Source organism: Lissotriton helveticus, chromosome 11, assembly GCF_964261635.1.
Source record: "Lissotriton helveticus chromosome 11, aLisHel1.1, whole genome shotgun sequence".
NCBI classification, from domain to species: domain Eukaryota; kingdom Metazoa; phylum Chordata; class Amphibia; order Caudata; family Salamandridae; genus Lissotriton; species Lissotriton helveticus.
The window spans coordinates 982442041-982469532 of record NC_136072.1 but is presented as its reverse complement, the minus strand read 5'-3'; the positions used below and the strand labels follow the sequence as shown (position 1 = coordinate 982469532).

The following is a 27492-nucleotide window of genomic DNA, read 5'->3' as shown; positions in this document are numbered from 1 at the left end:
ATATATGCTTCCCTTCTAGGGATGTGTTCATCTGCGATCAACCTCATTCCTATGGCGAGACTCAGAATGAGACCGTTGCAAGAAGAGTTACTTCGTCAGTGGAAGCAGGTCGAGGGATCATTCGACGACCGCATCAAAGTCACTGTCAAAATGAAACATGCTCTTCTCTGGTGGTCAAAGGCACACAACTTGTCGCCGGGCCTCACCTTTCTCCAAGACATTCCGGAGTTCACCCTGACTACGGATGCGTCCATGGAAGGTTGGGGAGGTCACCTTCAGGACCTTCGGATCCAGGGAAGATGGTCTCATCAGTACCAACAGATGCACATCAACATCTTGGAACTAAGGGCCATTTTTCTTTCCCTACAAGCCTTTCTGCCAAGGATTGTGAATTCGTCCGTGCTGGTGCGTACGGACAATACCACCAGCATGTTCTACATAAACAAACAGGGAGGAACAAAATCTCTTACCCTGTCACTGCAAGCTCAGGAGATGTGGGAATGGGCCCTGAGTCACGGCATATCCCTCAGGGCAGCGCATGTACAAGGAGTTCGCAACTCTCTAGCAGACAGCCTCAGCAGAACGTTTGTGGGCTGTCACGAATGGGAACTCGAGCAACATCAAGTAGAGAAGATCTTTCGGCTCTGGGGGAAGCCGACGCTGGATTTGTTTGCCACGCAGCAAAACAGCAAGTGCCTGTTTTATGCCAGCAGAATCCCAGGACGGGGGTCAAGAGGAAATGCCCTCCTGATGAGATGGACCGGAATGTTTGCGTACGCCTATCCTCCGATTCCGCTCATTCCGAGGGTGCTGCAAAAGATGAAGAGGGAACACTGCACTCTCATCCTCATTGCTCCACGTTGGCCAAGGCAATTTTGGTTTCAGGAGCTCCTTCTACTATCTCAACAACCTCCGTTTCGGCTCAGACCGAGAGTGTCGATGCTGACAAGGGAGGGAGGTCAAATCCATCATCCAGATCCTCAATCGCTGCACTTGCACGCTTGGCTCCTGACTTCCTAGAGTTCAAGGACCTAAACATCTCCTCGGACTGTAGAAAGATATTGTCGCAAGCACGTGCGCAGAGAACCATCAAAACATATTGTTTCAAGTGGAAAAGGTTCTGTTCATGGTGTGGAGATGAGGTTCATCCACTTCAGTTTCCTCCTGAAGCCATCCTTCCATACCTACTGTCATTGGCTAAGGCAGGTCTTGCCTTTTCTTCTATTAAAGTGCATCTGGCAGCAATATCCAGATTCAGGAAGAATTCAAACAAACCATCCTTGTGTTCATCCTCTTTGATCAAACAATTCCTTAAAGGGCTATTCCGAGCTTTTCCTCCAGTTCGTCCTCCTCCTCCGGAGTGGGATCTTAATGTTGTTCTTTCCCAACTTCTCAAAAGGCCTTTTGAACCGATCCATAAAGCGGAACTGAAGTTTCTGACTTGGAAAGTAGCAATCTTGTTGGCTCTTACTTCTGCTCGCAGAGTTAGTGAAATACAGGCCTTCACTATTACTCACCCCTTTCTGCAATTCTCTAAGGACTTTGTTACGCTTAGAACCAATCCAAAATTCATTCCTAAAGTACCAACTCAATTCCACATTAATCAACCGGTCAAACTCAGAACCTTTTTCCCGGATCCAAAAACTCCTGCAGAGAGGGTTTTACATTCTCTGGATGTGAGAAGGTGTCTGAAGTTTTATCTTCAGAAGACAAAGGACATCCGTAAATCTACACAACTTTTTGTTGCCTATGGGAGAAACACCTTCGGTCAAGCTGTCACGAAAGCAACTATTGCCAGGTGGTTGTCTTCTACAATTACCTTCTGTCATGACAAGGCCAACAGACCTTTATCAAGGAAGGTCAAAGCTCATTCCACAAGAACAGTGTCGACATCTACGGCCCTTTTCGCTGGAGTGACGCTGGAGAACATTTGCTGAGCTGCTACTTGGAAAAGTGTCCACACTTTTACCGAACATTACTGTCTGCAGTCGGCGGTTCAGGATGACACAGCTGTTGGTGATGCAGTGCTGCAACATCTTCTTCACTAAGGTTGGATAACTTGTAGTCTTTTTATTATTCTTTACAGTTACATATTTATAATGCTGTCCTATCAGTCATATTTTGAAGGTTTTGATGCATATGTTTTGTTAACATGTGTTGTACTCTATTACCTTCCTGGTTGAGTGGGGATAGATATATGTTTTTTCTTTGTCTCCCACCTTCCTCTTTCGACAGACATGATGTTACTGCTTGCTATTCTGATTCAGGCATGTGAATCTATGAAAGATACCCTAATACTGGATAAGAAACGAGTTACTTACCTGTAACTACGGTTATCCAGTATTGGTATCTTTCATAGATTCACATGCACCCACCCTCCTCCCCGGTAGGGCAGTTCTTTCTATGGATACTCATTCTCACTTGTGCTGGGAAAATCTGAGGAGAACTGCCTGAGCTGGGAAGGTTCTAGAGGGTGAGGACAGCTGATTGGCTGAGGCTACTATTTCAGGTCTTTTTACGTAATGATGTAGATAGGCTGCTAAGTTTTGAGGCCTAGTTAGGCCTTTGGGCTTTCCAGCCTACTACAAGAAATTTTAGGCACTGCTATTATATATATAATTTACCGTGGGACTCCCGCCTCGACGACGGGGAATGATTCAGGCATGTGAAGCTATGAAAGATACCAATACTGGATAACCGTAGTTACAGGTAAGTAACTTGTTTTCTTCTTTTTCTATCTAGTTGTCAATACTGTTTAGATATGAACTTCTTTTTACTAGAAGTGCCGCCGATTACACTCCTCAGTCGGTTGGGCACTTCATACCTTCATTGATGTCACTAGGTGTTTGGATGCTGACTTCGTAAAGGAATTCGTTCCCTCTGCCGATTTAGAGGAGCAATTGCAGAAGAGTTTCCAATTCAGGCTTACCAGTGGCAGGGAATTTTCACTAGCTGAATAATCTGCAAGAAGACGGCGTACCCACCAGAAATATAGTTACTGACCTAAGAAACTTTTTCATTTGGAAGTTTGAAATGAGTCAAAACTGTGAGGTCTGTTGCAGCATGATTTCCATGAATTAAGCATTCAGTGGCTATTTATATGTGCCTGGTTCTGCTTAATTCCTGAGGGAGAGAACCAATTGGATGAGAAACAAACTTGACCTCTTCACACGAGTGATTGTCAATCTTAAGGTATTCATTTTGCAATCTAAACTGAGTGCTGGCTGCTAAGTGACACAATTCTAGAAAAGAAAAAGAGAAATGAAGTAAGAACCCCCGTGTTCAAGTAGAGTGGTTAGTCTAAATCCATTACTGAAGATGTCTGAATAACAAATACATTATTTTTATTGTACTGTGTCAGGTGGGTTTGTGAATTCCACTTCCTGTTGAGGTGAATCTTTCTTTAGATAAGCAGTTTCATACTTGCGAGTTGTAAACGATACTTTTGTAATTAAAGCAGGAGTCTCTTTCTAGTCCCATTAGAGCTGTGTAAAAGAGCAGATCCATAGTTAGACTCACAGTGAAGAATATCCGCAACAGTGGATGTAGGACCCTTTGACCAAAACAAATTTTGGTTAAAAATGATAAGTCGGAGATTATGATATAAGCATTGGTTACGTTGCTACTGGTGTTGGGTATGTTACTTTAGTTATATGATGTGGTTCCAATATCATTTATTATGATGCGGAGGAGATACCATATAGTTGTGTGGACGTGGGCCATGTTTAAATCGGTTGTATGTCGTTACAACGCATTCCGTTGCAACGCATGCCTTTTCCACGCCTGCGTTATAACGCGAATGCAATTACCACGAATATGCTTTACCACGAACATACCTTTACCACGCATAGTTGTACAACGATTTTCGTTGTATACCTATGCATGATAATGGCATTTTCATGGTAAATGCTTTCACCGATCCCTGCCCCAATACCTTACATGTTCCCTCCGCCCCAGCCCTCAATCCTACCACACCCTTACTGCCTGCAGTTTTTTTTTTTTTTAGTTTAAAACTATAAATATATTTTTAAATATGCCTAACATTAAAAATGTGTATAATAAATAAAATTACTCAGTTTTCCTTATTTTTCTATCGACGGACTTCTCCTTCTTCATACTCTGTTTTAAGTGGTCCTTTTTCCATTTTTTTGTAAATTTAGTATGTAGACGCACGTACGTTATTACGTAGTTATTGAGGCTCATTGAAAGACGGACAAGAAGCACAGATGAGCTTTTTTTAGGTAAGACTTTTATTTCTTTTATTAAACCAACTCTTTTTTGTTTTTTTTGGGGGGGACCCCCTCCAAGCCCCCCCTTTTTTAATTCTTCCTTTTACTCACATTCCTTTACTACGTATTTTTTAGTAAGGGAATGTGTGGTAATGGCTATACGTGGTAACCACGCATACGTTGTAAATCATGCGTGGGTAAGTATAGTGTGTAAACAGCTGCGTTGTAGTGGCTGTTTCCTCTTTAAATCTAGGTCAAGCCTTCTGAAGTAACTTTCTTGACATTAGGATAATGTCATATTAATTGAGGCGAACAAATCCACTGGCCAGAAAAGGATAATTGCATCCTGTGGTTTTCAGTTCTACCTAAGATGAGCCAGCGCCATGTGATAATGACAACTGGTAGTGTGTAGTATACCTTTACTGAAGAAGTATTTATGGGGTTGGACTATTGATTCTCCAGTGATTCAAAGCTGAAAAGATGCAAGTGATTTTCGCACTTGTGTAGAGAAGGAGATGGTGTCTTCTGCCCCTTGGATAATTTACTTGTATGCAGTGTTGCTTAAAATAACATCCACGACCTTGGATTTGTGAGTTCTGAAGAAAGAGGAAGTAAAGTTCCATGAAAACGTGATGGATATGTCAAATACAGGCTCTTGACATTAGCGCCCTTTCACCATTGCAGGGGTTTCCATGAACAGGGGCATCATGAACCCTTTGCTTTAGCAGCTTCAGGGGGCGGGGGTTCTTGATGGTCATCCTCTGTCTCCAGCTCGGCAGACAAAGGCTCATATTTTAACGTGAAAGGGTGGGTAAGTGAGTGAAAGGAAAAATGGATGGATGTGTGAGTGAGTCAAAGGGTGGGTGGATGGATGAATGAGTGAAAGGGTGAATGGAGACTTTTTCTGATTGAAAAGGTGAAAGGATGGATGAGTGGATGGATGGATGGATGGGTGAAAGGGTGGATGGATGAGTGGAGGTAGGATTGCTGAACAAAATGGTTGATGGATGACTGGATAAGTGAAAGGGGTGGATAGATGGATGAGAGCACATATTAATGGGTGGATTAAGGAGTGGATGGATGATAGTTGAAAGAGTGGATGGATGAATGAAAGAATGGATGGTTAAGTAAAAGGACGGCTGGCTGAGTGAAAGGGTAGGCGGTTGGTTGAGTGAAAGTGTAGATGGATGGATGGATGGGTGGTTGGTTGAGTGAAAGGATCGATGGATGAGTTAGATGGATGGAGGAAAAGGTTAGGTGAATGGATGAGCCAAAAGATGGATGAATGGCTGGAAAGATGGATGTGTGAAAGGGTGGATGGATAGGTTTGGACAAGGAATTGTGAATCTCCCACTTTAGCAGCTACAGTGGGTGTGGAGTTCTTGATGGGGCTCTTCTGTCTTCAGCTCGGCATACAAATGCTCATAATTACAGTGGAAGGGTTGGTTGGGTGAGTGAAAGGATGGATAGATCAGTGAATGGGTGGATGAATGGGTGAAAGGTTGGTGGATGAATGGGTGAAAGGATGAGACTAAGGATGGATGAGTGAAAATTCATGAATGAGTAAATGGGAGGATGGATTGAGTGAAAGGGAGATGGATGGATTGGTTTGGATATTGATGAATGAACAGAATGTTGAAAGACTGATAATGGATAAAAGGATGAATGGATGACAATGTAGAGGTGAAATGGGAGATATCAGTGGGTGAATGGAAGGATGAAAGGATAACTAGATAAATGCTTGAATGGAAGAGATAAGAGAGCTCTTCTGTGGATGGCCGTGATGACTTGCTTCATGCCTTAAGAGCTTTACTTCAAAGTGTAGGGTATTTTAATTGTCTGGCTAGTCCCTTGTTCAAGCAATTCGTTATGCACTGTATTCAAGTCGTCTTACTGTCCCTTAAGACACCAAATGTTCTAGATCTGCTTTGTGAATAAGGACTTAAGGTAATGCGACCGTTAGCACTTACTAAATGACCTAGTAGCAGACTAATGTAGAAAGAATTTGGAAAAGGGTGGGGCAGAGTTTTTTCTTAATCTTTTTCCTATGCTTTCTGGCATAGTATATTTATGCCTCAGGTTTCCTGGCGGTTGGAAGAGTAGGTAACCTAGACTGAAAACAGCCGCGTTTGCATCAGTTTAGTAGAGAAGGCTGTGAAGTAAGTACCTGTTGGGGCTAAATTGGAAGCAGTAAGCCAAATGGTTGCGAATGGACACCATCAGTGGATGTGGCGGTAAGATCTGTGGCCATATCAGCAGCTGTCACAAAGTAGACAGTGTTGCGATTGTCTTCTTTTCGCCTGTTTGTTAGGCCTAATCACTCCCTGTGCCGTTAGTGAGTAATGTTGTAGTTTACAAAGGGAGACCCACGTAGGACTATGAGCCTAGGTGATTATACTATCTATCGAAATCATTCTCATGATCTGATCATTTCTATCGAGAGCTAGCAATGATTATGTATGCTTCTATATCATTTTTCACAAAATCTACTTATTACTTCTCAATTAACCGTTATTTGGACAACTGAACATACAAAAGAGCCTATAGATGCAGCACTAACAATCATATTTATTCTCAATAGCAACATTAATACAAAAGTTGCACAGAAAAGGAAATATTATGTTAAACATATTTGCTGCACCTTCTCTGTAAAACTACATTACTCATTGGGACATCTTAGAAGTGTTGCAGCTGTTTTAATTGCCGAAAATTACATTTTGTAACGAAGATGAGCAGATTAAATTGCAGTTTACACATGCATCCGCAACATTTGGCCCCAACCCAGGCATGCTATTTTTCTGTGGGATTCTAGTTAATTTTAGTTTTTCCTCATGCTGTCCTCCTGAAATATTTTCAGTGCGCAGCATCCTCCCTTTTTTGGCTTTACTTTTCTTCCAGCACTGTATGAAAACGTGCCCGTGCTTGCACCTACCTGAACATGATCCTTTTGAAAAGGTGTGTGTGTGTGCAGTGTGCTAAAATAGAACACTCCGAGGGTGAAGTGCTCCTTCTCGCAGGTGCAGAGAGCAGCGTTGACCTGCCCCACCCCGTCAAGGGTTAAAGGGAAGCCCCACGTGACCTGTGCAAACTATGAATCATTCCAATAGATCCGTTCAGCTCCTGCCTGCTCAGGCATAAGGCAGATGCTGTTCCCTGGTTGCCATGGCAATGCTGCTTGTACTGTAATAAAGCCCAACCCGAAGCCTTCCTTGGGCAGAGCTCTGCGGCGATTTCACCTACGGCTCATTGTTTCCCCTCCATGGCAGGAAGTGGGAAGGAAGGGGCTGCGCGGAGGGACATCTGACACCGGAGGAGGCACAGCTTATCGCAGGTTTCCATACAGATGCCATCCTGTCCGTGAAAACGACGTCATCCTACGCGTTGTAGCACCGTGCTGCGCTATTTTGGATCTTGAGTGTAGGGTAGGTAGGCTCGTCTGCTATGCAGCGCCGTCTCAGGGCTCTCGCGAATGGTTTACAAGCACCACGGGCATGGGAGGGGCGGCAAGCGTCGGCCGGCTCCTTGTCTAGCAGCTTATCACCCCCTGCTGCATTCCTCGTTTGTGATGGAGCCCCGCACTAAGCAGAGGGTCTGATGTCATCCCCCAGTCCTCTTGGCAGGCTGCGAGAGACCACACGTCCGCTCTGGAAGCAGGCAGCTGGCTGCAAGCGCTGCCCCTGGCTCCGACCTGGCTGCACTCCTCGGGCTTCATCTTCGGCCAGCAGAGATGAAGGCGCCTGTCAGGTGGGAGGCTTTAAAAAGACAGCCCAGAACGGGTCTCTGTCAACTAGGGCCTAGGCTGCGCTGAGCAAGGGGCAGGTTGTGCGGGGGCGTCCCTGCTTCATTCGAATCGACTTCTTGGAAACATAAGAACTTTTCTAAAGCGTTTCACGAAAACCCCTGTAGTGCAAGTTGAACGAGTTTTCTAATCCAGCAACTTTAAAAAATGGAGCAGCGGCTTTCAGCTATTCATTAGCCACTACATTCAGGTGAAATTTGTTTTGATATAAATGTTTATAGTGAAGATATTTTTTGAATTTCAAGTTACTGAAGACTTGGAGAAGATATATTTTTATTTTTGATACCAAACAGCCTTTAGTGTGAGCACATTGACGGATACCTGCCCATTGTACCCTGGAATAAGATTGAGTGCAATGAATGGGTGCTCTTCATTGTAAAAGGGTGAACTTATACTTCAGGGAGACAGAATTTCTTTTTTTCCACTTTACACTATGGATTACCTTGGGGACAAACTTACCGTAGCCCAGACTCATGTGAACCATTGGATGGGCACAGTTCGAAGATCCTTGCACGAGGCTCTGAACTTGGTGACCACTGCCGTGACCCACGAGAGGACTAGCGCAGAGGGTGCGAGCCGAACACCTTTAAAGCGGACCTCCTCGTTCAGGCACTTCGCATCTCGGAGCCGTGAATCCTTCCGGAGGTTTTCTGTTCGGAGTCAGCAGAGGTTCTCCTCACTGAGGAAAAGGCATGCCAGTTCGGATCCAGCAGACCCTGTAAGCATCGGTGCTGTGGGAAGTGGTTGTGTGAGGGTTGGTTTTAAGACTTTGAACTCAATGGGGAGGTACACGTTCCATGCCCTGGGCCAATATAGATCCATCAGGGTTGGGCCCATTTCCGATTTTCAAGGTAACTCATTTAAATGAGTTCAATGTAGTCATTTATAGATTTAGCTTATGGTAGATATTTCGAATATCTGTTAAGGGTTCGGCCCTCCTGAACATATGTAGGATCACACCTGCTGTAGACCAAGGTTACCCAGATGACAAGTTACTGGGACACGGTTTCCAGTCCTGGGCCTTCATTTGACAATAGAAGTTGTACTAACATTTAAATATACTGTAAACACCCAATGACAGTAATTTTTTATAGGAATGTCCAGAACTGACCGCGTTATATAGACCGTAGTGATGTTAATGACCGCCAGGAAATGTAAAGATTGCATGTTTTAAATATATATAAAAAGGCTTGTGTTTGATGATGTACACTGCACTGGTCTGTCTGCATAGCAGTCGTCCAGTGCTAAAACTCAAGTGAGAGTGTTAAAAATGCAACAACATTTTAATTAAAGTACCCTATCTTTATTAGGCAACGTCTGCACTGTCTCCTATATATTCTAATTGTCGCATTAAAACATGTTCTATTTACATGTTGCTCGAATTCACATGGTAGAGATTCCAGATATGCACCTAGTCTCATTAATTGCTACCATTTCTGTCAGACCTTATAGAAGGAATCCCAGTGTGCGTGCACACATCACACAATCGAGGAAGCTGCTGATTCTCAAATTAAACTGTGTATTTGTGGTATGTTCTAGTGTTGAAATTCTGTGCTTATTTGTGTAGCAAATCAGAAAACGGTGGAGCACTTTTTTAATTTGCATGTTGTCTACATTTGACCCTGGAACCTATTTTAAAGTTTTGGCTTGATATAGAAAACGTATGAAACATCTAATATTTTTTTGCGTGATTTTGCAGCCTCCTTACACAAAGTAGTTTTCATTATGCCTTTAGAAGTCTAGTTTTGTCAGAGGCCTTTTATTTGATGCTCATTTCTATTCAGTTGCATTCCTATTAATACATAATTAACGAATTTTACAATATAGTTTTCGATGTTACTCTTAGGTAATCATAATAAATTGATTTACAGTGGGATTTTTGCGCAACCAGCGGAGTCTATTCGAAAAGCCCTTAAAAATTAAGGGAGTTAGTATGTTCAAATATTAATTCATCTTATTAATAGGCGCAATAAAAACTATATCATAGAATAGGTATTTTCACTGCATGCTTTGAATGCTGTGTGGGTCTTCATTGATGACCTGCGAGTGACGACGAAGCCTAGTTCTCTTCGTTTTTTTTTTTAGATCAGCTTTTTTCCTGAACTTTAGCTCTGCACTTGGTACACACTCTGATGTATACATAATTAACCTTTGTCACTGGTCTTTATCATCACAGTACAAACATACCATCACCTAGATGAAAAAAACTTTTTACAGGCAATTTAAAGGTCTGTGCCCTTGACATGATTCTAGTCCAAAGTAGGACTGAGCATGAACGTCTGTTTTTCACTTTGATGATAAGAGGGCACAGATCTCTTAAAGTTGTTAGTTTGTGTAGACATTGAGCCATGACCACATTAATTTCCTGCCCATAATCATGGTTGTAGCAGTGTTTCACTCTAAGGGACTGAGTCTTTTGGTCATGCCTTGTTCCGTATGTCTGCGTTTTTAATTCACTATGTACCATTTATTTTAATGAACAATTAGCTTTCCATATGCAAGCTTTTTATTCAATCCATGCAAAATTCTTTACAATTTTAAAAACATGCATTTTCCTAGGGTATATATTGTGTTCCTTCGTTGGCAATTGTTGGTCTTATCGAAATGAGGACCCAACACACTGAGCATTGTGTATTATGTATTCAGCAGCGTACCACTGGGCATCGTGGCAGGCATGAGTGCGGGTAGCACTTGCTAACCTTCTTTGGAAGATCCTAGTGAAAATTTTGGTAAACCACATTTTCAAATGAACGCGGCAAAGAAATTCAGGACCAGAGAGACTTCTGGATGTGTAGGATGACTTAATGAATTGGGGAGACTGGGCCCGGGGTATACAATCTCCAAGGCAATAATGTACACTTGCTTCCACGAACATAGGGCATTTAAGTAGACATTTGTGAATGCATTCGGAGAAAGTATTACCATCACCATCACCTTTGTTTCTTATTGTTTTTAGGCTGAGCATGGGCAGCGCATGCGCTGCAAGCCATGCTGTATTAGAGTTTGGACTTGAAGCCTGTCCCCCATATTTTTAGTTGGCTTGTGTCATTCTCCTTTGAAACGTTGGCTTCTGATTTGTTAATAGGCTTGTTAGTCCCTTCTTAGTACCGCCTTGTCTTCTTTGTGACCTCCCATGAGGACTGGCCCTTTTACTTCTGTTGCTACACAGTAGGCCTTATTTGATCTGTAAGCACTATTGTCTTTAACAAGTTTCTCCTACTGCAGGCATGACATGCTTCCTGCAACAGCTGCTTTCTCACTCCTTGGCTACAGCTCCACCCATTCACGCCTCACTGCTTGCCACCCCAACCACCTCTCCGAGGTCTGTTTATATTTTTATTTTTCTCTCGTTTCCCACCTGACCATGTTGTTTTAAAATATTTTTTTTACATTTAAATGATTTGATGTTGAGCCGATGCAGAGGCTTGAACACTGGCCCCCAGCTCCTGAGTCGGTAACTCTGACCACTGAGCCATATCCTCTCCCTCGGGGAACAGCAAGATATTATATATAGTTTTATTTTTTTTAAAGCACTGTATGCAGCACTTTAACTTTAATATCAGCTAGGCACCTTTCTTTACACGAGCGGCGTCTAAAGAAATGGGCGTGGCCAACATTAAAGTGAAAGAGCGGCATGGGGCGCTTTTACAAAAAAAAGCATTTGTTTGTCAACTCGACAAATAAATGCTTTTTATTTTTTGTAAAAGCGCCCCATGCCGCGCTTTCACATTGATGTTGGCCCCGCCAATCTATTTAGACCCGGCTCCTCTAAGGAAAGTGTTACAAAGAGCCGCATGGGCGGTTTGATAAACCAGCATTTGCAATACAGTAGGTATCACATTTACGAGAGTTTCGTAAATGTGAGACCTATTCCGTTGCAAATGCTTGGTATTGAAACTGTGCACTAGAGAAAAATATAATAAAACGAAGTTAACCTTTTTATTTCATATATTATATAGCTCCCTTTTTAAAATATATTTTAATGAAAAATAGCATTATATTAAAATTGAGAATTATCTTTATAAACACTAATGCAGATCAATGCAGTTCCTTAAATTCTTTCCATACTTCATTAAGACACCAATAAAATTGTGAGATTGAGATTTTGGCTCAAACACTATTTGTTATGCTTCATGCCGCCAATCATTGCTCCTTAAGCATCCACAAACTGTCCTTTCAGTTTTTTCGTGGGGCTCCTACACACCATGGGGATAAGTTTAATGATGTCTCAATATCTGCACCTCGGGTAAGATTTAGTCTTCATATAATAATTATACAATCTGGTAATCAAATGTGCATTTCGTATTAAAAGCTCTAAACTTTCATCTATGTTTCTATTTTAGTAGTTTTGAGCAGTGTCCCTACTCTATAACTACTACACATTAAACTACAACTAACTAATTATACTTTATGATTGGGAACAGCAAAAGATGTACCATGAGAAACATGACTAGTAGAAGAGATGTCTAGAAAATGCAATGCAAATTTTGTGACCATTCAGGGCATTTGAAAAAAATTGAAACTAAGTTGAGAGCGTTTCGTTAACGGTTTCTTTAACCTATGGTCTGTGAAAACTGGGATACAGTATATCAATTCAAATATATACCAGAGTTGTATAAGATTTGGCATGTAGGAAACCTTTTATTAGTAAATGTAAACAAAAGCTTTTTATTTCGTTCTTTGTTTCTGTAAGCTTTTGGCTAAGTAACGTATTCATAAGTAGGGTAACAGAGTGTAACAGAAAATGGTATAAGTGTGCAATTATTTAATACGCTATGCTATCCTTATTGCTTCCTTTCAGCTGGCTTTGGGAGCATAGGTTTAGGAAGCAGTATTTCTACCCTTCCTGTTAAATAATCAATCTGGCTGGGACTAAACTACCTGCAAACATTCAGGATCTGAGATTTGAACAAAGATCTGCAGCATAATATAGACAGAAGACCCAAATCCTAAACCACTTGTCCCAGGGAGCGAAGGCCAGTAAAATGAGTCGAACTCCCAGTTGCTGCCTGGAAAATACCATCAACCATCCTGATCGTAGAGTGATGCATTGTCGCCCGTGACTGGGTCCTCCATTTCCAAACTACTTGCCTGTGTCCACCACCGGTCAGAAAAGGACAGCACTGTCTTTTCATTGGGCCCCTACAGTTGTATAACTAACAAAACGGTATCGGAGGGCTAAAGGGACATTTAAAGACCCGTCTAAGTTCTATCCCCTTGAAGGAACAACATGAACAACAAACAAACTTAGAGGTCTAAATTAGAAACCTGATCTGAATATCTTTCAAAATACCTTCATGTCTAAAAAGTACATCAAGATAAAGAAGTGGCTAACAGTTATGAACAACAGACCAGATCGCCAAGAAAAGGGCCACCTGTAATTGCTAATCAAAACCCATTATGGATTCCCATCAATAACTTGTATGGATCAATGTTTTCATTTGGTAATCCTGCCAGGGTATTCTGTCTCTTGATCATTGAGACATACGGCATACCCCCATCTTTGGCATGGGGTAATGACCTACAATTACTAGATTAGACCAAATGATGATGATCTGATGGGAAAGTGCAGTGCAAAAAATGAAGATGAATGTGATGGTTAAAACAGGATAGGGAGCTTTAACAAAAATTACTTTATTGGGCTTAAGCCCCTTCCTTGTTAAAAACAAGAACAGTGCAACAACATAAAAGCAGTTTAAACAAATAGCTGCGAGAGGACCAACATGTTTCAGCCTATTATGGGAGGAAACCCAAGGCTTTCGTCAGGGTCTCTGTTCTCAAAGAATGCTACTGCCAAATTAGTGAAAAACGTGTGAAAAAAGTATAATAAAAAACACACAAGTGAGGACAGGAAGAGGAGCCTCCCCCTGACTCAATCATCGTTTGGGACAACGACGGACAGAGCGGGGTCTCACATTTACCTGAGCCAGGTCCAGGAAGAGGTGAGGTCCTTTCCCCGGGCACACTGGATCACACCAGGTGCCCAGGAGGAATTGAAACAGATGTAGGAGAAATATATCCTTTACTGTTATTAATTCACTTGTGTGTTTTTTATTATAATTTTTTCACACGTTTTTCACTAATTTGGCAGTAGCATTCTTTGACAACAGAGACCCTGACGAAAGCCTTGGGTTTCCTCCCATAATAGGCTGAAACATGTTGGTCCTCTCGCAGCTATTTGTTTAAACTGCGTTTATGTTGTTGCACTGTTCTTGTTTTTAACAAGGAAGGGGCTTATGCCCAATAAAGTAATTTTTGTTAAAGCTCCCTATCTTGTTTTAACCATCACATTCATCTTCATTTTTTTGCACTGCACTTTCCCATCAGATCCTCATCATTTGGTCTAATCTAGTAATTGTAGGTCATTACCCCATGCCAAAGATGGGGGTATGCCGTATGTCTCAATGATCAAGAGACAGAATACCCTGGCAGTATTACCAAATGAAAACATTGATCCATACAAGTTATTGATGGGAATCCATAATGGGTTTTGATTAGCAATTACAGGTGGCCCTTTTCTTGGCGATCTGGTCTGTTGTTCATAACTGTTAGCCACTTCTTTATCTTGATGTACTTTTTAGACATGAAGGTATTTTAAAAGATATTCAGATCAGGTTTCTGATTTAGACCTCTAAGTTTGTTTGTTGTTCATGTTGCCCCTACAGTTGTAACCTGCAGATCGAGGACAGGAAGAGGAGGAGACCATATTGTGGAAGGGACTTTTATCAGGGCCGGACTGGGAACCAAAACCGGCCTGGCAAAGTGCTCGCCCCCCCCCCAACGGGGGGTTGTGGGTGCGCTCTTTGCCAGGGCCGGTTTTCGGCCAATTTTGTTACAGGGCCGATTTTGCAGCTATGCTGCAAAAACGGCCCCCAGGGACCCAAAACCGCGCCCACCCATGCGGCGCACCAGGGGATTGCTCAGTGCCTGCTACGGTAAGTCCGGCCCTGACTTTTATGCCCGCACCTCATGTGCTCTAATGCTACGGAAATAAACCTAAACACTTCTGGCCACATAGAGAGGACTCTGAACCAGCTACAGGCTTTGGAAGTGACTACTGCCCTGTCCCTGGGCAGTGCAGTGGGCCACCATAGACAACCTCTTAATTACACAGGCCCCCAACTGCTGAACCTGCTCATATTTTTGCAAATTCAAAACGTTTCCTTTTGATATTAAGTTGTTTTTAATAAATTCATTTACTGCACTGCATTGTTGAGTTCTGGAACTGCCTTAATGTATATTAGGTCGGACAAATGCCTGCATTTTTACTCGTAAATATCTGTTTTCTCTGTACCACAGATAGTCTGTCATGATTCTGCTTGGAACAACTCCAAAGCACTATCATTGATAGAATGATATCTGCTCATTGTAAAGAAATCCTTTGGAAGACAACACTTATATGCCTAATTTCTATTCTGTTATTGTCAAGATTGACTTGATATCAACCAATAGCATGTGGATTGCAAGGAGTTCATCCCTATTGGCTACCTCTTGAAGATTATCATTCTTTAGCCAGGTTAAGACCACCTCTTGTAACTTCAGCTTTGTGGCATGACTTAAATGTGCAATCATACAAGAAGTCTTCATGCTTAGTCATTTTCATCTGAAACGAGGTTTTAGAACTGTGTGCTCTTATGCATGTAGGCTTTATCCCTGGTTTGTCTAACATAGTTTGTAAAAACTAAGTGTAGACAGACCACAAACTGAAATGTCTTTAGCCATGCAACTAAGTAACCCTTTTTTTAACCCTTTTCTATTGATTGGTCTCCGAAAGCTGAACGTTTGTCTGTCTTACTGGATTTCTATCGAGTGAACTTTTTTTCTTTGGGCAGTGCTTAGTTTGATTTATAATTTCTTTGCTGAAGATGCTAAAACACATTAAAAACATTTCTGTAAATCTTAAAAATTACAGAATTTGTTTTTATATAATTAGTGGCCTGCTTTTTACATGTAGCCTTTTCTATTATTACCAAGTGGGAAGTGAGCTTAAGATGTAAGAAGGTTTTCTCCAGATCTGTGTACTAAGGGTTAAGCTGCATACTTTCTGTGTGTGTATTCCTACCCCTCGGTGTTCTAGTCTTTTCTTTCGAGTCATGTGCATGAGATATTTCTTTCCATTTTGGTCTCGGGTGTAAGCTCATTGCCAAAAGCATTGGGAATGTGTAATTATAGATAATGACTTATCCTGCGGTTAAAGCAAATTTTCAATCTAGCAAACCTCTGTCAATCCACACCACTGTACAGGACTGCTCCTCAAAAACTTGTATGTCTCTGCTCAAATGCGTTTTTTGAAATTTTATTTCATATCATCACTATGAGTCAAGATTTACTTTGGAGCTTTGTGCATTAACTGTTTGTTTTCCCCATTGCTCTCGTTTGCTACTATAAAAACTTATCATATTTGTAAAAGGCTAGTTTTTTGGGATGCATTACTACATCTTATTTTTGCGTACTTCCTCTGTCTACACCGATATACAATATCCTGCTGTTACAACAGTTCCGGTGCATATCGTACACAAATAACAGATCAGATGTTGACCTCTGTAATACCATTTTTAGCAGGTTCATTGCAAACTAGAATGTGCTAAGAGCTCTAACACAAATGGGGTTAAAACATTCTTGAAATTTGCACCAGGAAAGTGTTAGATGTGTTCCAATAATTGCAAGATTAAGCACTGGCACAGTTTGCATATTGTAATGATAAAAAATAGGAGATGTGATGCTAGATCAAAAATGGCTGGTGGCATACTGGCATATTATTTGAACATTTAGGAGCGAGGAGGTTTGTGCTTTCTCTAAAAAGGGAGAGGTAGCCCCGAGCCAGAGTAGGAGGGTGCCCCATAAGAGATAACCAAGATGCCTGAAAGATTTGAACCTACAAGAGTGGAGGGGAGTTTGGTATCCGTGTGTATGAAGGTGGAGATCGGCCGAATTTGGAGGGAGTGATGGAATGTGGCATGTTACCAGTCATATGAGGTAGGCTGGGGTTGTGTATAGGGTGTCCATGTGGTAACATTTATCATCTTATCAAAGGTAGATTTAGTACCTCTGGGAATACCCACAAGAAGGTTGCTGAAATTCTATGGTCTACTGAAAGGTATCTGGAGAAAAGTTTAGAGAAGGAAGTATGGTAGGGTTTATGTGGTGAGATAGTGAATGGTTTCAGTGGAGATGGCTATTAGAAAATGGAGTCTCATCCACTGTTCTAAGTTTTTTTTAAATTCATTTTCAAACAAAAAAAATTTATCAACATTACCCAAATCTAGGCCCAACACCTCTCTCTCTCCTAGATCTCTACACAACTGAACAGAACTATCTCTTCATGAGTAAAACCTCTGGGAGTTTTGTAGTTTCAACCTAAGAACATCTGGAAAGATTGTTTGATATCCAGAAGAGATCAGATTGAAACCACTAAAGTGGGCACATTGCACCGGTACAAACGACCCTTATATTTGCCTATTCTACCCCTGAGGCGGAAGCCGGGGGAACTCTGCGCTCTCTTGTGCTCTATTTAGATATGCTGACATTGCGTTTGTTATTGAGCTAATAATAACGAACTTTTAAAAATTGTATATATTTTAGCTGTTAGTTTTTATCTAGTAGCCCCCACCTTGGTGCGAGATTAGCGTCGCCCGAGGCTGATTCCCACCGCCTGACACAGCGCCGTCGCTACTAGGCGCCGGTAACTCAATCTAGGAACTTCAGCCGCCATCTTGGGCAGGGGAAGGCTGGCAGTCTAGCTCTTCGTTCCTCCCACCCTCCTCCCACCCTCCCTAGTATGGATATAAACAACAGACCCGCCCGTCATCGCAGCGGGCGCGCCGAAGGCGCGCCAAAGGCAAGCCCGTCTGCGCCCGTCCGCGCCTGGACCGGGCCAAGGGCCACCCCCCCTGGTCCACATCCCTTAGCCCCACGAGGCACTTATACAGCGAATCAGCTTTTGCAGTTGCGTCCCCCATATCATCAGTCATGCCTTATACTTGATCCACTGCTCCTTGCTGGAGTGCTGGAGACTCTGCCCAACTTTGTCCTTATTGTAAATCGTCGATACCACTCTATCTGAATTTTCCTTCCAGTAACAACTATAAATCACCGAAATCTTATTCATTTGCCCGTACTAATGTCCGCTCGCTCGGCAAACATCGACAGGACAGAGCTGACTTGATAGAGGACAAAAATTTAGATATGCTATTCATGACTGAAACCTGGATGGACAGTTCGTCCGCTCCAGATTTAGTGATTGCAGTTCCTAAAGGCTTCTCCATCCATAGACTGGATAGACAGCGTAAAAAAGGCGGCGGGATTGCAGTCATCTTACGCGACGCATTTACTGTTAGAACCAACATGATCTTGCTACCATCCTGCGAAGCCTTACAATTCTCCATTAAGTTGACCCCCTCCTACAACTTCAAAGGGATCCTCCTGTATCGACCACCAGGGTCAAGGACTGGATTCATTTCTGATCTTAGGTCCATCCTGGAATCGTCAGCCCTCGACAGTTCCCTCACTATCCTTGGTGATTTCAACTTTCATTTTGATAAATCCGAAGATAAAGACACTGCCGCTCTCCTAGCAGATATGTCAACCTTTGGTCTCCCACTGTTGGTCAATTCACCCACACATGATGGGGGCTATATATTGGATGGCATTTTCACTAATTTAGTGGATTTACATGTTTCCCAAATCCTCCCCCTCACATGGTCAGACCACCATGCCATCCTGGCTTCACTGACCATCCACGACTCCGGTGCCTCCTTGTCACCGTCTAACCCTCGTCAGCCGTTCCTGGCGTGGAACGACATCGATTGTTCCAGCCTGGAAATACTTTTGACCAATTCCAAGCCTTCTTTATCAGCTGACCCCAACATTGCCACCACACAGTTCTATGAGTGGGTGGGTTCGGCGGCCACCTCTCTGGCCCCGGTTAAACAACGATCTCGTAACCGATCTGCCCCGTCGGCCCCCTGGTATTCGGAGATCCTAAGAACACAGAAACAACAGTGTAGGAACAAAGAGAGGCACTGGCGAAAAGACTACTCGGAAGAGGCCAAAACTCAGTATAAAGAAACGGTGGCTAAATATAAAACCCTGATTAATGAGGCCAAGAAATTTTTTTATAGTGAAAGAATCGAACTAGCGAAAAACTCCAACAAGGCATTGTATGAAACCACCAAGCAGCTAGCTGGCTATTCACCCAACCTGACCCCATCCCCCTCCCAATCTCTCTGTGACGCCCTGGCTAACTTCTTTTTTAGTAAGGTCAACGACATTTACTTGGCCTTTGCCAACAATATTAAAATCCCCTCTAATTCATCTACCACCTTCTGTACCGGCCCCACTCTCTCTCAGTTTGCTGACGTTTCCAGTCCCCAGATCTTGGACATTATATCCACTATCAAATCGGGCTCTGCACTCGACCCATGTCCTCTTAAAGTTCTTCTACCAGTTATTGAAGTGGTTCTTCCCGTGATTACTACAATCTGCAACTCCATGTTCAGGACAGGCATTTACCCAGTCACTTTAAAAAAAACTCTCATCAAACCTTTGTTAAAAATGCCACATCTGGACGTGGAAGAACTTAAGAGTTACCGTCCCATCGCTAGCCTTCCAGCTTTAGCGAAAATTGCCGAAAAAGCACTGAATTTACAACTCTCGGCCTTCATAGAGGAACATCATTTACTTGACGAAACCCAGTTTGGCTTTCGCTAATACCATGGGACGGAGACAGCCTTGATTAAGGCCGCGGACGATATTAGATCCATCCGTGACGCCGGAGGGACAGCAGTCTTGATACTGCTTGACTTATCAGCGGCTTTCGACACGGTCGATCACGCTATTTTGATCGACCGTGTCGAAAACATGGGTGTCCAACAAAATGCCAAGAAACTCCTGGCCTCCTTTCTGGCTGATAGGACTCAGGTGGTTACTATGGGTTCCTTCCAGTCATCCACCCTGTCGCTGCCATGTGGAGTACCTCAAGGCTCATCCCTTAGTCCGACACTTTTTAACATTAATGTGTCGGACCTAGCCAATGTCATTCGAGCACATGGGATGAGCCTTACCTCCTATGCAGACGACACTCAGTTGGTCCTTGCCATCAGGAATGATGGCTATAAAATAGCCGACAACTTCAAATTGGGCATGTTGGCAATTGGGAACTGGATGGCTTCCAACTGCCTAAAATTAAATTCCGACAAGTCGGAAGTAGTCATCTTCGGACATCTGATGCCGGAATGGTCCTCCCGTTGGTAGCCTTCGTTACTGGGTCCTCTCCCTGAGCCTGTTAGTAGGGTGAGGAATCTGGGAGTTATCTTTGATGATCGTCTCACCTTTCTCCCACATGCCAACCAGATTACCTCCTCCGCCTTTCACAAACTGAGACTCATCAAAAAAAGTCTTACCTTCCTTCCTGACACAGCTGGCAAAACCTTGGTTACCTCCCTGGTACTGTCCACTTTGGATTATTGCAACGCACTGTTTCTAAACACACAAGAAAGAGTCCTAAACAAAATGCAAATTATTCAAAATTCAGCCGCTAGGCTTCTGGGAAGAATCCCCAAATATCAATCTGCTTCGGAAACCATCAGAGACTTACACTGGTTACCCATCAGAAACAGGATAAAATGTAAAACTCTCTGCTTGGTGTACAAGGCCTGCATAACCTGGGGCCAGCTTATCTCATTCAAAATCTGACCCCCTACTGTCCCCCCAGATCACTGCGCTCTTCCAGTCTACATGATCTTGTGGTTCCCCGAACCAAATCTGTTTCTTGGGGAGACAGAAGATTTCTGGTGTCAGCCCCCAAATTGTGGAACACTCTGCCGCATTCAATCAAAACAAGCCCCTCACTTTGGTCCTTTCGTAGGCAACTCAAGACCTGGCTTTTTAAGCAGTAAACTCAGACATCCCCTCTCTGGTTAAATATGGCAGATATTTTAGTGCCGAGATGCCCACGGGCCTTTGTTCGCGCTTTAGAAATGTTGTTAATAAATAAATAAATAAATTATGATGTATCAGGTCAAAGATAACCTTTAGAAAGCTATCCTAGTGGTAGCTGTGGAGAGCAGCCTTCAGGCTTAATCTTGAAGGAATGTAAAGCAGCATGCTTGTTTTACCAGTGTATCACCTTCAGTATTAACTAAATGAAACCACACAGCAGTTATAAAAATATGTATGTTCGAGGCATATGAGCTGTAGAGTGTATACTTTAGCATTGATCGCCATCTGGTGTTGGGCTCGGATGTTTGCACTTTGTTTTTGTCGAAGAAGCCTTTGTAGTCACAGGATAGGTGACTCCTCCTTATGGTGATAGTGCGCATGGGCATCGACTCCATCTTTAGATTGGTTTTTTTTTCGGCATCGGGTTCGGATGTAAATGACTGCGCTCCGAGTCGGTGCCGTATTCGATTCCCCTTCGACGCGCAATCCTTCACCGCTCGACGGTATTGTTTTCTCGATCGCGCTCCTCGACGTGCATCCAACAAAATCACAACACCATCGATTCCGGTGGTCGACACGGGCCGTTGGCCCTATCCGCACCATCAGGCCCTATAGCTAATGGGTACTACTACAAAACAGTGACTTCCCTCCACTTCCCCCCGACCATTCCACTCCAGTCAGGAGAAGACTATCACAGTTCCTACCTGTCTGGAACTCCATCACTACAGACAAGTGGGTAAGACAAATTATCCAGTATGGTTACTGCCTGGAACTTACTTCAACTCTTCCATGCATACCCCCCAAACAACGTCCAATGTCCATAGAACATCTGACACTGTTAAAACAAGAAGTTCTCTCCTTATTTCAAAAACACACAATAGAACCGGTTCCCTTACCTCATCAAGGAACAGGGGTTTACGCCATTTACTTTCTAATCCCAAAGAAGGACGGTACTCTCAGACCAATACTAGACCTCCGACTGTTAAATCTGTACATACAGTCAGACCACTTCCACGTTATCATTCACAGGTTCTCCCGCTGCTCCCAACAAGGCGATTTCCTTGCCACTCTAGACCTCCAGGGCGCCTATTTTCATATTCCCATTCACCCCGCTCACAGAAAATATCTACGGTTTGTAGTGGACGGACAGCACTAACAATTCAAAGTCCTCCCATTCGGATTGACTACAGCACCCCAAGTCTTCCCAAAATGTCTTGCAGTAGTCTCAACACATTTGCGCAGACAACACATTCCTGTGTTTCCTTATCTCGACGACTGGCTCATAAAAGCCAAGTCTCGCACACACTCAGTACACACAGAACAATCCAGCTGCTCCACGGCTTGGGATTCACGATAAACCCACGCAAGTCACACCTGCAACCGTCCCACCTCATTCAGTATCTAGGTGCCACAATAGATACCTCAAAAGCCCTTGCATACCCCAATGCACTCAGGATAACCAGCATGCAAGCTCTCATATCAAGATTTCACCCTCAAACCTCCCTTCCAGCTCAAGTGTTCATGCAGTTAATAGGGATGATGGCCTCTTGCATCCTCATCGTTCCTTATGCAAGCCTTCAAATGCGTCCCTCACAAGAATGTTTAGCTCATCAGTGGAACCAAGCTCAAGGTCGGTTAACAGATCTGGTGTTGTTCTACAGCCGCACCCATCGATCTCTGCGGTGGTGGAACACACAAAACCTATCCAAAGGGGCGCTGTTCCTTGACCCGGTTTCATAGATAGTGGTAACCACAGACTCTTCGCTCACCGGTTGGGGAGCTCATCTCCAAAACCAAAACCGTACAAGGTATATGGACCCATCAACAGAAAAAAAACTGCATCTAAATCACCTTGAGTTACTCGCAATCTTTCTTGCACTAATCTTTTCAACTCTTTCTAGGAGGCAAAGCTGTCTGGATCCGTACAGACAACATGACAGCAATGTATTACATACAAAAACAAAGGGGGACACACTCTCTTCAGCTTTCACAACTAGCACAAAATATATGGAGATGGGCCATTCCTCAAAACATTTACCTCCTCACAGAACATCTACCAGGAATACAAAACCAGATTGCGCATCTGCTTAATCGTCAAAAACACAGCAGATCCACAAATGGAAACTTCATACTCATGTGCTTCTTACATTCTTTCACATGTCTGGTCATCCAGACATAGATTTGCATACGCTTTTCCGCCTCTCCTGCTTATTCCGTTACTGGTTCGGAAGCTCAAACAACACTCCCTCACCACATAATTACCTTCGAAATTCCCCTCAGAAAATCTGAATAATCTACACAAGCTATTAAACCCAAAAAGTGGTCTAGGGACACCAGAGGAATTAATATGGAAAACTTAGCGGCACGATGCAATATTGATCTGCAGCCACCCATGAGCATGGATGACGTCAACGACCTCACGCTACATTACAACGAAACAATGTCCAGCATCATTGAGGACATAGCCCCGCTAAAACTAAAAAGATTCTCAGACAAAGACAAAAACCCATGGTTCAACGGTGCCCTAAATGAAGAAAGAAGGTCACTGAGATTAGCGGAACGTAAATGGCGACAACACCCCTCCTCACCCCAGCTAACCTTACTGAGACAATCCAGGAAAGCGTATAATAAAAGCATTATTAAATCTAAAAAAGAATTCTTCAGGAAAGAACTGGACAACGCAGTAAAAAGACCAAGGAAACTCTTCGATCTACTTAAAGATAAATCAAACAAGGCGGCCAAAATGGCTCCAGTCATTGCCAAAACTAGCTTAGACAGCGAAGACTTCTCGATCTTCTTTACAAACAAAGCCAACTCATTGGAGAGGGAACTCCAAAAATCGGCGGATGACATTGAATTGGAGAAGGACCGGGGAGATAAGGTGCTGGATGAACCAGAATCAGCCGAACCCAAAAACAATGCAAGATGGTAAGATTTTACACAAGTCAGCGAATTAGACATTTCAAAGATCATGGCGACCTCGAAACCTAACAATCATTACAACGATCCCCTTCCGGCGAAATGCTGGTCCTCCATAAATCACCTGCTAATCCCAGCCTGGTCTAAGATCATTAATGCCTCGTTGTCTCAAGGTCAAATACCGGCCTGCTTAAAAGCAGGACAAGTCATCCCACTCCTAAAAAAAAAAAACGACTGAGAACCCCTTAGATACGAACAACTTTAGACCGGTAACCAATATTTCAATGTTGACCAAAATTCTGGAAAAATGTGTCCAAAATCAATTGAGCCTACACATCTCTGAATTCAAGCTTCTAAACGACTGCCAATCCGGTTTCCGCCCAAATCACAGTACAGAAACTGCGATTCTGCACATAGTAGATGACGCTTTACTGGCTCTGGACCAGAATGAAACATGCCTCCTAATCTTACCATACCTGTCGTCAGCTTTGCGACACAGTGAACCATGCCTATATACTCGATCGACTGAAAAACAGGATGGGATTTGAGGGTACAGTGCTATCCTGGTTCAGCTCCTTTCTGGAGAATAGATCGCAAAAAGTAATGGTCAATCAAACCCTTTCAGGCGCAACCGACAATACTATAGGAGTTCCTCAAGGCTCATCGCTATCTCCATCACTTTTCAATCTATACGTAGAACCTCTTACGGAAATACTTCAAAAAACAAACATTGCTTACCATATGTATGCTGATGACACTCAGATGTACATCAAGGTTGCGTCGACTGATGATATAAAGACAATGAACCTTGCTCTAGCAAGAACACTTCTATGGCTAACCAAGAACCACCTAAAACTAAATCCTCAAACTGAATTCCACCTGATTACTCCTAAAAAAAGCAAAACATTGATTGCTGAATGGTCCAACCTCATCACGGCACTAAAGTGCACTCCGAAGATTGTGGAGTCACCTAAATCTCTGGGTATCACTCTGGACAAAAACCTTAATATGTCTGTACATATCAACACAATGGCAAAAAACGCCAGGTTCCACTTAAGCTACTTACGAAAACTAAAACCTTTATTAAACAAAGCAGATCTCAAAACAGCAGTTCAGGCATTGGTCATCTCAAGGATTGAATACGGTTGCACAACCTTAGCTGGGCTCCCTAAGATCTCAACAGCCCCATTGAAAGCATGTCTTAATGCAGCCACAAGACTCGTAGCGGGATGCAAAAAAGTTGACCATATCTCCCCCCACTTGAAAACTCTCAACTGGCTTCCGTTCGAAGCACGAATCCAGTTCAAGCTGGCATGCGTCACACACAAAGCAATACACAACAAATCTCCAGTCTACCTCGCCAAGAAACTCACGCTGTCGGGAGGGTCACGTTCCTCCAGGAGCAATGCTGATCTACTACTGAAACCGGCACGCTTCCATAAGAAAAGAACTTATGACCGAGCATTCTCAGGGGCTGCACCGAGAATTTGGAACGCCCTCCCCCCGGACTTGAGAAGAATTCCAACCATCGCAAAATTTAAAAAGGAAGCAAACGCGTTTTATATGAGGAAATTTCTCCCTTAAATCCTTAAAACTGTACTTCATTTATTTCATTCTGCCTGGCTGGGTTGGAATGTTATACTAGTTTTTATCTCATTTAAGTTCTAAAGACTTTATGGAAATCTATCTGTGAACTTTTTGGTTATGTTAGCCCTTACGGAATTGCTAATACCGCAATCAACAATGGCTAGTAATATGTAAAGGTAAGAATGTTGTTTATATGCTATTGTAAAGCGCTCTGATACCCTGTGCAGGGTCATGTTCGCGCTATAGAAAACACTAAAAATAAAATACATAATAAATAATAAAATAAATAAAATAAAGATCCCAGTTGCTCCAACATGGGTACACCAACCATGGGTTACAACCCTGTTGGAACTTTCAGTAGTGCCTCATCAACAGCTCCACCTCTTCCCCAAGTTCCTCACTCAGGACCATAGAGAGATCAGGCACCCAGATCCCAATCAACTCAATCTGTCGATCTGGCTCCTGAAGTCCTAGAGTTTGGCTACCTTAATCTCCAGCCAGACTGCATGAACATCATTAAAGCGGCTAGACGTCCTACTACTAGAGCATGCTATGCAGCACTGCCAATTTACTTCAGTTCAGGAAGAGCCTGAAGACCTGGCTTTTTAACCTTTAGTCCTTTTTATTGCTTACTGTTGTCACTGTCTTCCTTTTTCATTTTCGCTGTGTTGTTATTTTTACTCTGAGCTGCAGGTGGAAAGCGCCGGGACACTCAGCATGAGTAGCCGTGCGCTATATAAAAAGTCATATAACATAACATAACATAACATGCAGCAAAGTGGAAGCGATTTATCATTTATTGTACTAATAACAAAATCGATCCGCTAGATGCTTTCATCCAAAATAATATCTGTTATCTTTTGCATCTACAACAATGTAACCTAGCATATACATCTATATGGCTAAATTTTGCAGCAATTGTTGCTTACCTTCAAAGCAGACATTTGTCGTAGTTTTGAGTACCTGCTATCAAAGCGTTTATGGAAGGGCATAAAAGAATAGTTCCACCTAGAGTTCCACCTTCTCCTGTATGGAATCTCAATAAAGTCCTCACCAGACTCATGGGTCCCCCATTTGAACCTCTGCACAAATGCGAGTTACAGTTCCTTACTTGGAAAGTAGCCTTCCTGGTAGCTATCACATCGCTTAGGAGAGTTGGTGAACTCCAGGCATTAACCATACAAGAACCATTTTTACAAATGCACCATAGTAAATTAGTTCTTAGACCTAATCCAAAATTTCTGCCTAAAGTGGTATCTACTTTTCACCTTAATCAGTCGGTTGAACTTCCAGAATTTTCCCCTCAACCAGACTCCGTGGCAGAACGCGCTCTCCACATGCTAGTAGTTAAAAGAGCGATACTCTACTACATCGAAAGAACTAAAAGTTTTAGAAAAACAAAACGTTTTGTAGCATTCTCCCCACCTCACAAAGGCAATCCCATTTCAAAAACAGGAATTGTAGGATGGATTGTTAAATGCATCCAAATATGCTATCTCAAAGCTAAACACTCATTAATTATTCACCCTAGAGCTCATTTCACACACAAATTAGGGGCTTCTATGGCATTCTTAGGGAACATTCCCCTAGTTGACATCTGCAAAGCAGCAACTTGGTCTACACCACATACTTTCACTAAACACTATTGTGTACATGTGCAAGCAAAGCAACAAGCTACTGTGGGCCAGGCTGTATTAAGAACACTTTTTTCAAACTGCTGCAATGGACACAGGTTGCCACCACAAGGGAGGAAAACCGCTTTATAGTCTATGCTAAAGTATACAATCTACAGCTCATATACCTCGAACGGAATATGCTAATTACCAGTATGCATCTTTTCTTGGCATGTAGAGCTGTAGAGTTGTAAACGCCCACCCAGATACCTTTATCTGTTGCAGTATTTTCTTATTTAGATACATCACATGGACACCCTTTTCTATTCTCTTACTAACTCCATCATCACCTTTTATGGCAAAAAGCAATCTAAAGATTGAGTCGATGCTCATGCGCACTATCACC

The 27492-nt window shown here is 42.8% G+C and overlaps 1 protein-coding gene across 3 annotated transcripts in view; it reads left to right on the top strand.

Annotated features, from left to right (window-relative positions):
- The window catches only part of KIAA1671 (KIAA1671 ortholog), a 996223-nt gene that overhangs the window by 585964 nt on the left and 382767 nt on the right, over positions 1-27492 (top strand). Inside the window, exon 1 of one of the 3 annotated variants that reach the window (XM_078667335.1) lies at positions 7435-8746. The exons of the other annotated variants lie outside the window; for them this stretch is intronic. Within the exon in view, the coding sequence (XP_078523461.1) occupies positions 8462-8746 (285 nt within the window). The 5' untranslated portion in view covers positions 7435-8461. Of the gene's footprint in view, positions 1-7434; positions 8747-27492 lie in introns of those variants that run through there. 3 annotated transcript variants of the gene reach the window in all.